Raw genomic sequence first — 14,171 nt, forward strand, 5'->3', positions numbered from 1 at the left:
CTGAGGTCATTCCGTAGGTGGTCAGAGGGGAGAGCGCGCCTGGAGCCTTCCTGCCTCCATCCACTGGGGAGGGAAGAGAGGCAGGCGGAGGGAGGGGAGAGGGAGAGGGGAGGGGCGGGAGGAGGGAGGGAGACGCCGCCAGCACACCACCAAGTGGCACCGAGCAGTGATAACAAACTCAACTTAAAAAAAAAAAAAGGAAAAGGAAAAAACTTCCCCAAGTTGCAGCCTGAGACGTGCGGACGTGCCGGGCGGGGAGTGTGGGTGGCCCAGAAGCCCCCGGCGTCCCCCGGCTGCTTTCCCCCGCCGCAGAGAGCTCAGACTTGAGGCCGACCAGGCTCTGCGCCCTGGCTGAGCAGGAAATGTGCTGGAGGCTGGCTCGGCTTCCTGCTGGAGACGCCGGGGGCGGACGGTTCCCGACGAGAGCCGGCTCCTCTGGGGAAGGGGGCCCGGGAGGCGGGCGGCACCGGCTTCATCCCCAGCAACAAACATCCCCTCCTCGATCCCGCTCCCACCCCGGCCCTGCGGATGTGGGCAGATCCCGCCCGCCCAGGCCCAGGAAAGCTGGGGTTTGAATGGGGGTAGGGGTCTCTTCCCACCGCCCCTACCTTCCCGCCACCTCTAGGCCGACTTGAAAACAACGCACCACCATCCTCTATAATGGACTTTTTATTAAGATTATAAATTTAAACAAATAATCTGAACAGTTTTACCCGGTGATATACAATTCAGTATGCACAAAAATACAGGAGAATGAGGGAGAGTGTCAAGAGAGGGAAGGTTGGCAACTTGTTTTGGAGTCCACATGGTGCTGATGGCAGAGAACCAGAGGGGCTGCGAAGGAACCCCACCTTTTTACAACAAAAGGCTTTAAATTAAACAAAATCTATCGAGCTGAAGACACAGGACGGGGTTCTCAGTGGCTCGAACAATGCTGGTTTCATGAAATGCAACCGAAGGCTGAACCAGGACCGTGCAACTTAGAAGCACGCACACAAACACCACATCTGACCAGGAACTTAGTGAAAAGTCTCCAACGCCGTCGGCGGTCCCTGCCCCTCCCTCCCTCCCTCGGGGCCGCCGGGGATCCAGGTGAAGGAATCGACTTCCTTTTTTGTTTAGTGAGGACCGCAGTGCTGGGCATGATGGGAAATGTAGTCCGCGGTGCCCGCCCCCCACCCCTTCCCCAAACAGTGTCCGAGAGTGTCGGGGTGTCGGGCGCCAACCCCGAATCCGGGAGATGGGTGGAGGAGGGGAGGAGAACGGAGCCAGAGGGGCGGGGAGGGGAGGGGTTCAAGACACCCGCCCCGGGAAGAAAAGAAAAAAAAGTTGAAGTGTTTTCATTTCTGCCTTCTCATTTTGAGAACTTTGGAGGCCGCCCCCAGAGAGGAAATGTGACCCAAACGTCCCTTTCGGAGATAGAGTTTGCCTTTGTTTTTGCTCAGGATTTCACAAGACCTATTCCTCACCCCACGGAGGGACTCGCAAGAACGGAGCGCCGGGCTTCCTGGGTCTGACAACTGATTGGAATCGGCGTCCTGGGCCCCGCGCCCTCCTGCTCTGCGCCCCCGGCGCGCCCCGGTGGCCCAGGCGCCCTGCTTCGCCCCCAGCTGCCCGGCACCTCCTCCAGGCAGCAGCCCTCCCTCACGTGGCTGGCTCCTCGCTAAACACCACTGCAATCACTACAATAAAAAGAAAAAAAGAGTAGGAGAAACACAAAGCATACTTAAATAGGCGCTTTTTCTCTCTGCAAAAATAAAGTCCAAGATCTTAGATTTCTTTTTTTATTTTACAATTTATAAAACATCAGCCGCCTCCCCCTACTCGCCCCCGGCTCAGCCCCGAGTGGCCGGGCGCCCGTTCGTTCCTTCCTCTCGCCCCTTGGCCGAGTCTTTGTCTGGCCCCAGCCCCGCGGGGCCCCGGGTCCCCGTGCCCTCGGGGGTCCCTAGAAGGCGACAATGGCTCGAGTCCAGGCGCCGAGGCTGGCGAGCGCCTGCTTGGCGCACAGCTGCCCGTTGAGCGGCGGCGGCTGCTCCGAGGAGTCCGGCTGTCGGCTCACCAGCCCAGAGAAGCCCGAGCCAAAGATGGAGATCAAGTTTGAGATGTTGGACGCGTCCGGGGACGAGTCCGGGCAGAAGTCCTCGAAGCGGGCGCGCTTGCAGGGGGCGAACGGGGCGCCCCCGGGGGGCTCGGCCCCCAGGTCGCCCGCGTCCTCGTCGTCGTCGTCGTCCTCTTCCTGGCCAGGGTAGTACTTGCGCTTGCAGCCGGCGGCGGACGCCAGGCCTGGACCCGGGGCGCCCTGGCCACAGCAGGGACAGTGGGCGGAGGCGCAGCAGTCCTGGTGCAAGTAGCCGTTTTCCACCGTGGTCACCACGTGAGTGTCCAGGTCCAGCACAGTGGTCTGGCTGCTGCAGTGCACGCCGAAGTCCGAGGGGGTCGGGTACGCGCCCCGGTAGAAGCCGGGGGAGGAGGCGGGGGCCGGGGAGGCGGGCGGGGAGGCGGCGGCAGCGGCCTGAGGGGCGGCCCCTGGGGGCGCGGAGGGCGCGGAGCAGGCGGCAGAGGCGCGAGGGTCCCGCGGGCAGAGAGCGGAGGGCGCCGGCGGCGGCAGCGGCACAGGACCCGGCTGCAGCGGCTCCAAGGGCTGCCCGCGGTGGGGCGCGCCGTGCGGCGGCTGGAGCGCGGCGCACCCGGGCAGCTCCGAGAGCGCCCCCGCGCCGCCCGCGGGCGCCCCGGCCGCCGCTGCCGCGCAGCCCCTGGGTGCCGGGTGCTGGTGCTGGTGCAGCTGCTGCTGGAGGTGCAGCTGGTGGAGCTGGTGGAGCTGGTGCAGCTGGTGCCGGGCTGCCGGCTCGCGCGCCTCCGCGTCCCCGCTGCCGCCAAGTTGCAGCGGGCCGAAGTCGGCCGCGCTGGCCGGCATGCCCGGCGCCGCGTACGCGAGGTGCTGGTGCTGGTGGTGGGGCGGCTGCTGCTGTTGCTGCTGCTGCTGCTGCTGGCGCCGGTAGAGCTCGGCGTAGCGCTCGCTCAGGTAGAGCTGGCGCGCGTTGCGGAGCACGTAGGACACCAGGAGGTTCTTGTGCAGCTTGATGCCGCCGCGCTGGGTCCGGGAGCTGTGGATCTTGCGCAGGGAGATGCTGATCAGGCTCTGGGCGTCCAGGGCGCACTCCATGCTCCCGCGGAGACGGCGGCGGCGGAGCAGCCGCGGCCGCTGCTGCTGCTAATACTGCTGCTGTTTCGCCCTCCAGCCGGCCGCGGGGCGCGCCGGACAGAAGGAACGGAGCCCGGGTCAGCGGGTCGGCTGCGCTCCGAGAGGAGCCGCCACCACGCGCTGCGCGCCACCCGCGGGCTCGTGCTCCCCAGACGGCGCCAAAGCAATGAGCCTCGGCCGGCCCCGGCCCCAGCTATTTAGCCGGGCGTCCGGGCCCCGCCCCACACCTTATGAGCCAATAGGAGTGCCGAGAGCCTCCCGAGTGACAGGCGCTGCCCGCCCCGGGGCCACTAGGCTGGCCAATCAGACCAAGGCGGTTCCTTTGTGCTATTCAAATACCGAACGGACCCCGGGCCTCCAACGCCGCCGCTGCCTCGAATGTTCTCCTGGGGCTGCCGCGCCGCGCGGGACTCGGAGCCGCTGGGGCCGCTCCCTGCAGCACGGGTCGCCCCGCAGCCGACACGTTGGAGGCCGCGGCCGCCCTCGGCCTGCGTCCTGGGAGCCGGTGGTCGGCTCACCTGCGGGCGGCGGCCGCGGCTCCTCCCCCTTCCGCACGGCTGGGCCTCACCTGCGGCAGGTGCGCGCCGCTCCGCACACCCGCCGCGCGCCTCCTCCTTTCCCACCTGGCGCCCCCGGGTGGCCTGCGGGACCCAAGGCCTTTGCAGGAGACTAGTGGCGCTGCCGGCCTGACCAGGGGGACCCTCAAAGGAGAGAGGTTTGGAGGCACCCTCGACCTCAGAGAATGTTTGGCCTAACTCCCTGACTGGCCGAGAGGCCTCAGGGAATACTTGGGGAAGAGCCATCCTTCCCATCTGTCTGACGGGAAAACCCCAAACCTCCTGCCTTTTGGTCGTTTCTGATGGAGGAGGTTCCGAAGCATGCTGCAGAGAGTGCGTGAGCCCTGGACCCAGCTGAGGGCCAGAGCGGCTGTGAGGACCGACACCAGGTGTCCTAATCGTCGGCTCCGTAACCTTTCCTTTCCTTCCTAACTAATAATAATGACAATAGGGACTATCATTATGTTCCTAGCATGGGGCGGGCCCTTGCCGGGAACGCCCTGAATCCCTCACTGTGAGAGCTTGCAGAGCGGGGACCCGAGTCTCTGGGAAGTGGGGTGACTCCTGGGGGATCACACAGCCCCGAGGGGGTGGGGCCGGGATCTGTGCCGAGACTGTGAGCCCCAGACGGGAGGCGAATACCACGGGCCGAGGAACTCGCCAACTTCATTTTTGTTGACACTGTTTGCTTTCGTGTCCTGAACCGTTCATGGGCCACCCGCTCCCAGCTGCGGACTGAGAGAACTGGAGAACGGAGGGACAGACTTGCGATCTCGGGGCTCTCCATCCGGACTAGGAGGTCTAAAAAGACGGTGACTGCTCCTCTGGGAGGGGTGTCCAAGGGCCGGGGAGTGGAGAAGGTGGCTCCTTGAGGTGGTCAGGAAGTTTGCCTGAGGAGGGGGCCCTTGAGTTGGTCCTTGAAGGAGGAACAGACTTCACAGAGACTGTGGTAGCCAGGCCGGCCTTGTGGGGATGGGGTGCGGGGTGGTCCCAGGAGCAAACTGCCTGCTGTTTCACCCCCCCCCCCCCGCCCGGGGTTTCTTCTGAGTCTCCTCTCTCCTTGAGCCCGTTGTCCTCAGCATCGACTTCTTGAGGGGAGTGAAGACTCAGCCAGCCCATCCTGCGGTTTCTGGGTCTCCCTTCAGTCTGAAGAATTCTCCAGATTTGTTTCCTCAAACAATTTCTCAGCATCTACTCAGGGCCAAGCATTAAGGGTGAAAACAAGGTTAAGGAGCATTTACCCTGTTTTTCAGATGAGGAAACTGAGGCACTGACAGTGGCAGGGACTTGCCTGAGGTCCCACAACTCCGGCCCCTGTCCTTTCCATGCCGGCTACCAACAACCTCAGACTAGTCCAAGCTCTGTGACCAGTTGCACCTCTCCCTGCCTCAACCCAGAGAAGCCAGGATTGACATTTTAGGGGGACTGCAGAGAAAGGGCATCCTACTTCCGTCCTCTTGGTGATCTGGTGGTAGGGACGCCCAAGAGTGGAACTTGCCCGTGTGCTAACACCTGCAGGAATAAGAATATACAGCCCCGCACTTCCCTGGGGCCTGTCTTACAGACACACGGAGGCTTCACTTATTTATTTCTGAAGTCCACTGTTGAGACATCACTAGCAGGTGGAGGGAAGCAGGAGGTCCCCTCTGGCTTTACAGCTCTGAGGACTCGGTGTGCAGCAGTCGAATCTGAGACCCATGGTGTCTGGCCCGTGGCAAGAGCCCAAGAATGTATTATGAATGCTGAGTTTGGGCCTTCATGCTGTCCTTGCCCAGAATTTATTGAGGGAAACTAAGACTTCGGGTTTATGTGTCTTGCTCGAGGTCACACAGCCAAGAAGGGGTGGAGGCAGGATTTGAACCCAGGGCTGTTTCCAGGTCTGGAACTCGCTCTAGGTTCCTTGAAATCGGCTGCTTGCTTCTGCCGTTGGTGGATCTGAGTCCAGTTCTCAAAGCTCAGCTCAGGGTGATTGTGACCTTGATTTGGTTGACATCCCACCACTGTCCTGCCAACGGCTCTGAGACCAGGGCCGGCAGGAGTCCACAAAGAAGCAAATATCTGTCGCAGCCTCAGCTCATCACTGACAGCCATTCTCAGAGCTGCACCCCACGACAGGGCTCGGGGGGCCCAGATGGGGAGCCGGTGTGGGTATGGAAGTGGATTCTCTAGCCACGGGGTGGGGACAGGGGAGCCAGGCCCCTCACTTGGGCAGCTCCCCTCGGCACTTCCCAGGCCCCTGCTCAGCCTCTGCCACGAGGTGAGTTGGGTTCTGCTAAGGCTCTTTCACTCCCCGGGGCTAGCGGAGAAGTGGTCAGCCCCAGCTGCATGGCCCCGTTCTTCAGGCCCTCTTGTCTGGGGCCTACAGTCCCTGGGTCTCCCCTCCTTCTCAAGAATCGAGAGGGGCAAGTGGGGAAGCCTAAGCAGTTGTCTAGCTTAATAAAAACCCTTGATCTTTTTGGGGGTGGCCTGCGAGGGGGGGTTGCCGCAGCTGTTGTACGAAAACACTTGCCGAAGGAGACCCTGGAACAGCTGAGCTCTTTGGTGCCCTGGGAGCAGTGAAGCTTGGGGGCACACAGTAGGAATTCACAAATGTTTGCAGGATGGGTGGGTCGCACACGAGGCTTCTGTTCGGATGCAGAATGGCTCAGAGCAGGGTACCACAGACTGTCCCAGGCAGCAAGTGTGTACGTGTGTGTATGAGTCTCAGTGTGCACATGTGTGGGGAGGGGTGGCCCTCGGATCTGCGCCCTGCACTGGGGGCCAGGTCGGAGTGAGACGGGCTGCTTGGGGTGCGGGGCTGGCCCTATTTGTCTGGGCACCTGAGAAAGGTGGGGGTGTTTACCTTTCCTCCTGGAGCTGGGGGATGACATGTGGCCTGGAGTCATTGCTCCCTGGAGGGAGTTAATTAATGCCTAAATATTTACTGAGGGTCTGCGGGCACAGTGTGGAGCAGCGCAGAGAACCGATGTGGACCTGGGCTCCTGTCAAACCCCAGGTGGTGTCCGTGCCACACCAGAGCAGTTAACACCTTGAAAATGGCACATATGCTTTGTGGGCAACTTTTTGTCACCCGGCTTGGAGGAGGGAGCCACAGCTAGGAAGGTTCTCGGTGAGCAGTGGGATTTGTCCGGTGGGCTCCAGGGACTGGCCTGGGGAGGAGGGTGCAGAGGCAAGAAGCTTAATTGAGGCTATTCTGTTAGGGGGAGGAGAGAGGGGGAGAGAGATTTGAATTCGTGTATTCATTCATTTGTTCCTTTGCCCAACAGACAGTTCCAGAACCCTCCTCTGGTATCCCCACAGATGGGTCAGGGAACCAGACGTGATCCTGCCCTCAGGAGCCCATGATTCAGAGGGAAGCAGACAGAATGAATAGACTGGATGATACAGAGGGATAAGTCTGTGATAGGAAGGAGGACGGGGCTGGAGGAGGGCAGGGGGAATCCAGGGCTGGTCCGGGAAGGCTTCCTGCAGGAGGCTGTGACTTGGAGGCCAAGGAGGGGAAGGGGCCTTCCATCAGAGAGAACACCCAGGGCCCAGCCAAGGGCCTGGTACACAGCAGGCACTCAATACATACCGTGGAATAAATCAGTCAATGAATGCAAGTATGCAGACGATGCTGTTAGAGTCGGAAGGGCCCCAGAGACCAGGCTGCCCTGACTTCTGATTTCCAGGTGGGTAAACTGAGGTCCAGAGTGGAGGAGGGGTGTGCTGAGGGTGTCAGCCTGGAGCTGGGGCTGGAACCCAGATGTCCCACCTCCTGGTCCAGCCTCTGGCTGCCACAGCTCACTGTCTCTGTGGCTTGGAGTGGGTGTTGCTCCATGAGGACTGAGACTGGGGACTGCGGGCAGTGGGCAGAGAAGGCGGTGGGTCACTGTGGAGTCCTCTCCAAGGCCATGGTGCCTGTGGTGCTTGGATGTGGGGGCCCTGTGCTGCACCCCAAGAAGGCTGTTCTCTGGCCAGTGGGTGCTGGGGAGCTTATCTGGAGTCTCAGAGTCCAGGCAGGTCCCACATCCCGCCCTGCCCAACTGGCACCTTGTCACCATCCCAGGTGGAGGTTAATGACCCACTAATGTCTGTGCTTGCCCAGCATGGTCCTGGCAACAGGCTCAGGGCCCAGAAAGACCTGGTGGGCCCTGGCTTCGAGGTCCTTGAATGTAATGAGAAAGACTGACAGGAGCCTGGCCTGTCAGAGCTCTGATCTGTGCCGGGCGCTGGGCCCAGTGCTCCCCATGGGGGCCTCCTGGAATCCTCACGCCAACCTTTGAGGCAGGTCCGGTTATAATCCTCATTTTATGGATGAAGCAGCTGAGGCACAGAAGGCTCGGGTGACTTGCCTGGGGTCACACAGCAAGGAAGAAGTGACTCGGATCCCAGGGCTCTGGGGAAGTGGGAGCTCCATGAGCAGCAGGGGAGGGATGAGGACCTCTCCTACTTCTTTAGGATACATTGGCCTTTTGAACAAATTCTGTCCTTATCGATGGAACGTGCATAGAGGGCAGATATGATCTCTCAGCTGGGGTCTCTGACCAAGCACCGGGCACAGGCTGTGTCCATTTGCTCATTCATTCATTCATTTATTCATGCATTCACTCAATAACCATGGACTGAAGGCTGGCCAACGTGCCAGCGCTGGGCTAAGCCCTGGGGAGAACACTGGGCGGCTCCCAATGCCCAGAGCAGGGCTGCGGATCCTTTTAATCTCCCAGGCCAGTTCTGGTTGATTGGTAGTGTCTGGCTGGAGCCCTGGTTGGAAGGGATTTGGCATGTGCCCCAGTTGATTAGTGATGTCTGCCAAGGGCTCAGCTGGGAGCCTGTGTGACCAGCCTGCTGGGTAGCTGCCCCTGGGATGAGAATGGAGGGTCTGTTGTGCGCGTTGGACATCTAGGGTGGTCACGCAGAGGAGGGTCTCAGGGTTGGGGGAAAGGGCTTCTAGCCCCAGATTGGCCTGCTAGCCTTAGGTATTACGCTGCACCTCTCTTGGGCCTCAGTTTCCTTATTTGTCACCTTCCTCCAGGAGGTGCTGTGAGCATCAAATGACACGAAAGTGCTTTGAAGTGTTGAAGGGATTAGTATGGAAACGAAATAGGAAACTTCTCCCCTCCCTCTCTTCTCCTTTCTCAAAATCCCGGCCAAAGCTGAGCGTGCTGGGCAGGCCAGAGTTAATCCTGGGCGGAGCTGGGTAGGTGTGTGTGGGGGGAGGAAGGTGCTGGGCAGATTCGGTGGTTCCTGGCTCTGAGCTGTTTTATAACTCACTTAGTACAGGCCTTTCTCCCCTCCCCAGGCTCAGCTGGGAGTTTCTAAAGAGTGAGAAGCTCCTTGGATCTTAGGAACGGCATCTTGGGATTTCTCTTTTCACTTGAGTGGTGGGAGCGGGTGTCTGTGCTGCCAGCTTCCCCCACCTCCCTACTCAGTGAATAAAACCACAGACCATTTTGCCAGACACAGAATTAAGTTAACATGGATTTGTTTTCGTTAATCCTCAAAACGATCTAACGAGGTGGGTAGTACCATGGTCCCTGTTTTACAGCTGAGGAAACTGAGGCCCAGGGAAGTGAAGTTCTGGGGTCACACCCTGGCTGCCGTGTGGGTACCAGCCTCTGGTCTTAGCTCCAGAAAGATCCACTCACGGCCAGCTGCGCCTCCCCCTGCCCTCTTGACCATTCATCCATTTGCTCGTTGATCCACTCATCCTTTTGTTCCTTGCAAATATTAAGTGCCTGCTGTGTGCCAGGCTCTGCATCAGCCTCTGAACCACAGCTGTCCCTGTTCTCATGGACAGTACATTCCAGACCAGCTGGAAACAAACAAGAAATAAGTAAGCAGATAAATAAACAAGATTGCAATGAGGGTGATAAAGGAAGTAAGCAGGCTTGTGAGGGGGACTGGGGGAGGGGAAAGTGACCCTCTTCACAGGCTCACTGGGCAGACGGTCCCCAAAACCCTGCCCCTCCCCTGGGGGGGGGGTCTCCTCCCCAGCCTCACCTGCACCTGAGTGCCTGCTTCGCTGGCCCAAACTCTCTAGCAATCTGTTCCGAGCTCAGGCTGCGCTCCTGGCCCTCTCGCTCCCCACAACTGGTGAATTTTTAATGCTGCTTACGTGGAATGAGCAGAGTTTTTGTTTTTGTTTTGAGAGCATTTTTCAAAAAAATCATTTCTCAAGTATGTGTGTGTGTGTGTGTGTGTGTGAGGAGAGAGTGAGTACTAATTGTCCTCAATTCATCCCCTGAGCTCCTTTTTCCTTTTCAATTTTTAAAAATATGAGGCCAAAGAGGATTTCAGTTCTGGACCCCGCGTGGGTGAAAGGGCACCTGGCAGGGCCCTTGTCATCCATGACCTCAGTGAACCCACCCAGCCCCTTGGGGACCCAGGCACTGTTATCACCTGTGTCATACAGATGAGGAAACTGAGGCACAGAGGGAAGAAGCAGCTTCTGTACAGGGACCTCCTGCTAATGAGAGGTGGAGTGGGAGGGAGGATTCACATTTTGGGCTCTAAGCCAACCTCTTTCCACTGCTCCACACTGCCTGCCCCATCATGCGCATGCACACGCACATGCACGCACGCACACACACACGCACACACACGCATGCACACACACATGCTCAGGGCTAAGTGAGCAGCTCTGGCCTCAGCAGGGGTGGGAATGAGGGAAGGAGCCCTCTCTGTGACCTCAAAGGGGCTGGGATTAATCTGGCTGAGAGGGAGAGGATGGGGAGAGACTTCCAGGAAGGAGAGTGGAGCCTAGTGGTTTGTGCTGGCGGGGGCAGAGCCTTTTTCCAGACCTGACCCCAGGATATAGCAAAGTGGGTCTCTGCCTTGTGTCCTTGATGGTGGCTCCCAGTGTCCTCCTCTTAGCCTATTTATTGAGCTTTTGCTGTGTACTACCCACTAAGTCCTTTACATGAGTCATCGTGTTGAATCTATGACTCAGGTACTTTAATTATCAAGCCCATTTTACAGACGAGGAGGCTGAGGCTCAGAGAGGTGAACTGACTGGAATCTAAACTGGTCCACCTCCAGGGCCGGCTCTTTTAACCCTGACACCTGGGGAGGCAGGTGGCAGGGAGAAGAAGGTGGCCTCTGGGACTTCGAGAGCTGGGGCTCACCATTGTCTCTGTGAACCTGTGAACCTTTGATGATGTTCTGGTTCATCTTTTCAGTCTGATTTTACCGGTTTTTAGCTTGGGGTTGGGCTATGCTCTGCTGCAGTAACAAATACTTCTTGAAATCTTAGAGGCTTGACCCGTTAAAAGTTTCTTTCTTTCTCACACCGCAGTCCAATGTGGGTCAGACAGCTTTCCTCCAGGATGCAGGCTCCTCCCCTTGTGGTTCTCCTATCAGAGATGGTAGAGGTTTTTCTGCTTGTAGCCTTGCAGAAAAGGGAGGTGGGAGCGAGCATTTGGATGCTGCCACAGGATATTTTATAACGAAGACTGAGATCAGCATTCCTGCCTTCCATTGGCCAGAATGGAGTCACGTGGCACTACCCTAGCTGCAAAGGAGGCTGGGAAATGTAGTCCTCGGATGTGCTCAGCAGGCAAATGACTGGGTTCAGGGAATACACAGCTTTGTCACCGACACAAAAGCCTTGAAGAAAGCAAAAGGGGAGCCTTGACCAATTGGAGGATCACAAAAATGAACTAAAAATGAATAAAACGTTCTTAACTGGGGGCAGGGTGGAGAGGGCTTCTCATCCTGCAATGACCAAAAAAATGTTTTTTTTGTTTTGTTTTTTTTCATGTGTGTCTGTCTACCCCTCTAGACTGCAGACTCCCTGAGGGCAGGCACATAAGTTTCTGTGCCTGGCAGCTTATTCAGTCTCTAGCAAATAACAGATGCCCGATTAGTGTTTGTTCAGTGAACAAACGTTCTCTGTGTGAAAGGACCTTGATGAACAACTGTGGAGCTTTGCAAGTATCAGATGTGTACAAAAATAGTTTTAACATCAGTCCAGCATGGAACTCTCTCTTGAAAAAAAATAAAAGTCTTAACCAGTCTTGTCCTGCCCCTAGTGGTGAGCAGTTTTGAAATCAACAAGCTTCCTTCACTGTTGATTCATTCATTGGTTGTTGTACCAATGGAGGGCTAGGTTGATTCCATCCTTCATCAGATAGTTATTGAGTATCTCCTGCGTGCTGGACCCTTTACAGGACACAAGAGGAGGGCGTGGACTGTCAGTTCTGCAGTGGCATGCAGCGTACTCCAGAGACAAGGCAACCCCAACTAATGGAATCAGACAACATTTAATTCTGTGAAATCGCAGCTCGATTTCTCACCTGCACAATCATACACTGAATTTAATCTATTCTAAGGCCCGCACTCCCCCCATATCTAACATCTCTGAAATCAGGATGAATCTTAGATTTGACAAAGTCTGGATATTTGACTCGTTGGGCTCGTTAACATTTATAAGGCACATCAAACAACATATCCCATCGCCCCACATTTAGTGGCCAGCTCTGTCCGCACATTGATTAAGGCAGCCTATTGGGTATTTTGGGGTCGTGGAGAAGGAAGGGGAACCATTCCTTGCCGAGCACTGAGTATGTACCAGGCACTGCACTTGGTGGTTCCCGACACAGGAGTTTTATACACCTGGTCAGGCAGCTTGTGCATCGTCCCCATTTCACACATGAAGAGACTACATCCTTTCTAGAATCCCTCACTGGAAGAGCCGGGGTTCCAGCTGCCTGTTCCGGGGCCCGTGCTCTGAGTCATTCTCCCCCACTCTGGGCAGACGCCCACCTGGGATGTAGTCATCAGTCCTGTCTCCCCAATGAGGGAATCGAGGTGCACAGAGCTTACCTGCTTTGCTTAAATTTAAAGAGTAGGAAAGTGGCAGAGCAGGGGTTTTGAACCTGAGTCTTTTCTTCCCCAAATCCAAATGCTTCATGACTCTACTCTCCTGCCTTCAGCTTCCTCATGGTTTTGAAAATGAGGCTGGACTGACTGGGGAATCGTCCTGAGGCCAAACCTCGAAGCGAGTCTGCTCGAGCATCCCCACCTCTGGGGTTCTGGAGAAGGATGCCCACCAGTCTAGTCTTGGGTGGGAAGGACTCAGATACTGATGGAGATGGAAAGGCAGCTGGTAGCATTAATGATGCCAGCCTCGCTTACAGCACCCAAGGGGCTTGGAGAATGGGAGGTGATCCTTGTAGTGAACATGTTAGTGGGACTTAAGCAATTTTGGAAACTTAGTAACTAAATTTGATGGTTAACAAGAATATGTGTCACACTGGTAGTGGGCTTTTGGTGGACTTCCCAACGCAGGTTCCAACTCTTCTCCATCAAGGAACAACCCCGAGGTTCGGGTGGCATTGGCTCCAGCCCCAGCTCCAGGGCTGGCAACCCCATCCGCTCACCGGGCAGCAGTGGGACATAACCCAAGTCCAAAGCCAGCCAGCACAGGGTTGAGGTATGGTTAGGTTAGAGGAAAGCTCAGAACTTGAGTTCCTATGAGGTAGGAATTTTCATCAATCCCATTTTACAGACAAGAAAACCGAAGCTAAGAAAGTAGACTGGATTATTGTTCAGCAATTATTCACTCCCTTTCTCCTTGAGGCAGAATAGGTTTTCCTGCCCCACTGACTGTGACTTTGGCACACGACTTGCTTTGGCTGATGGACCGTGGGTAGGAGAGATGGCAGGCCTCTAAGAGGACCCCTGGGAGATATTGTCTGTTTCTGCTCTACACCCTGCACACTTGTGATCTGTCACCACAAAATATATCCCATTTAGCTTCTGATCCAAAATGAAGGTGGAGACACATGGGGCAAACTTGAACCCAACCGGGAACCTGGAGCCAACTTCAACTGGCCCACAGCCTGAGATAGAACTACCTAGTCGAGTCCAGCCTAGACCAGTCAATTCTGTCAACCTACAGACCAATAAGTGTGAGAATAAATGTTTGCGTAGGAAGCCTCTGAGAGTTTGAGGTTGTTTGTTACATGGCATCATTACGGCAAAAGCTGACTATTACATAAATGTTAAGTGACTTGATTAAGGTCACACAGCTAATGAGGGGAAGAGCCAGCATCTAGAATTTTGACCTTATTGTACTCCCCATCCCTGAGGCTTTGGGTAAAGGCAGGCAGTAATGAGAACAGGACTAGGAGTGAGGGTACTCTGTAGGTGTGATGGACTTTCTCTGGCCTGATTTCTCTATCTGTCTGATGGAGATAGTAAACCTAGTGTGCATTGATGCATCTCTGCTACTTTTAGAATTTCATCACCATACTCAAGTTTGGAGATGGAGAGTTTTAGGAAAGAAAAACAATATATTAGCAGTTTTTCTGTTGTGTATGAGCTTTAAGGAAACATGGCAAGACAACTAGACAGAAGTTTCTCCCCTTATCAGGAATTGTTTGATGAGTAAGTCAACTTTCTGTTAAAAGAATCTCTTTCTCAGGAAC

General features: G+C 56.5%; 1 protein-coding gene across 1 annotated transcript; it reads right to left on the reverse strand.

Moving 5' to 3' along the window:
• Positions 1 to 653: 653 nt before the first annotated feature.
• On the reverse strand, positions 654 to 3,389 carry IER5L (immediate early response 5 like). Its single transcript, XM_023629105.2, has one exon. The coding sequence runs from the start codon at positions 3,161 to 3,163 to the stop codon at positions 1,946 to 1,948; it is 1,218 nt and encodes a 405-aa protein (XP_023484873.1). The 5' UTR covers positions 3,164 to 3,389; the 3' UTR covers positions 654 to 1,945.
• Between the last annotated feature and the right edge of the window lie 10,782 nt (positions 3,390 to 14,171).

The sequence above is a fragment of the Equus caballus genome, chromosome 25 (assembly GCF_041296265.1).
Source record: "Equus caballus isolate H_3958 breed thoroughbred chromosome 25, TB-T2T, whole genome shotgun sequence".
NCBI lineage: Eukaryota > Metazoa > Chordata > Mammalia > Perissodactyla > Equidae > Equus > Equus caballus.

Excerpts from the sequence above, each read along its gene's own strand:
- IER5L (XM_023629105.2), bottom strand. The coding sequence starts at position 3,163 with ATGGAGTGCGCCCTGGACGCCCAGAGCCTGATCAGCATCTCCCTGCGC.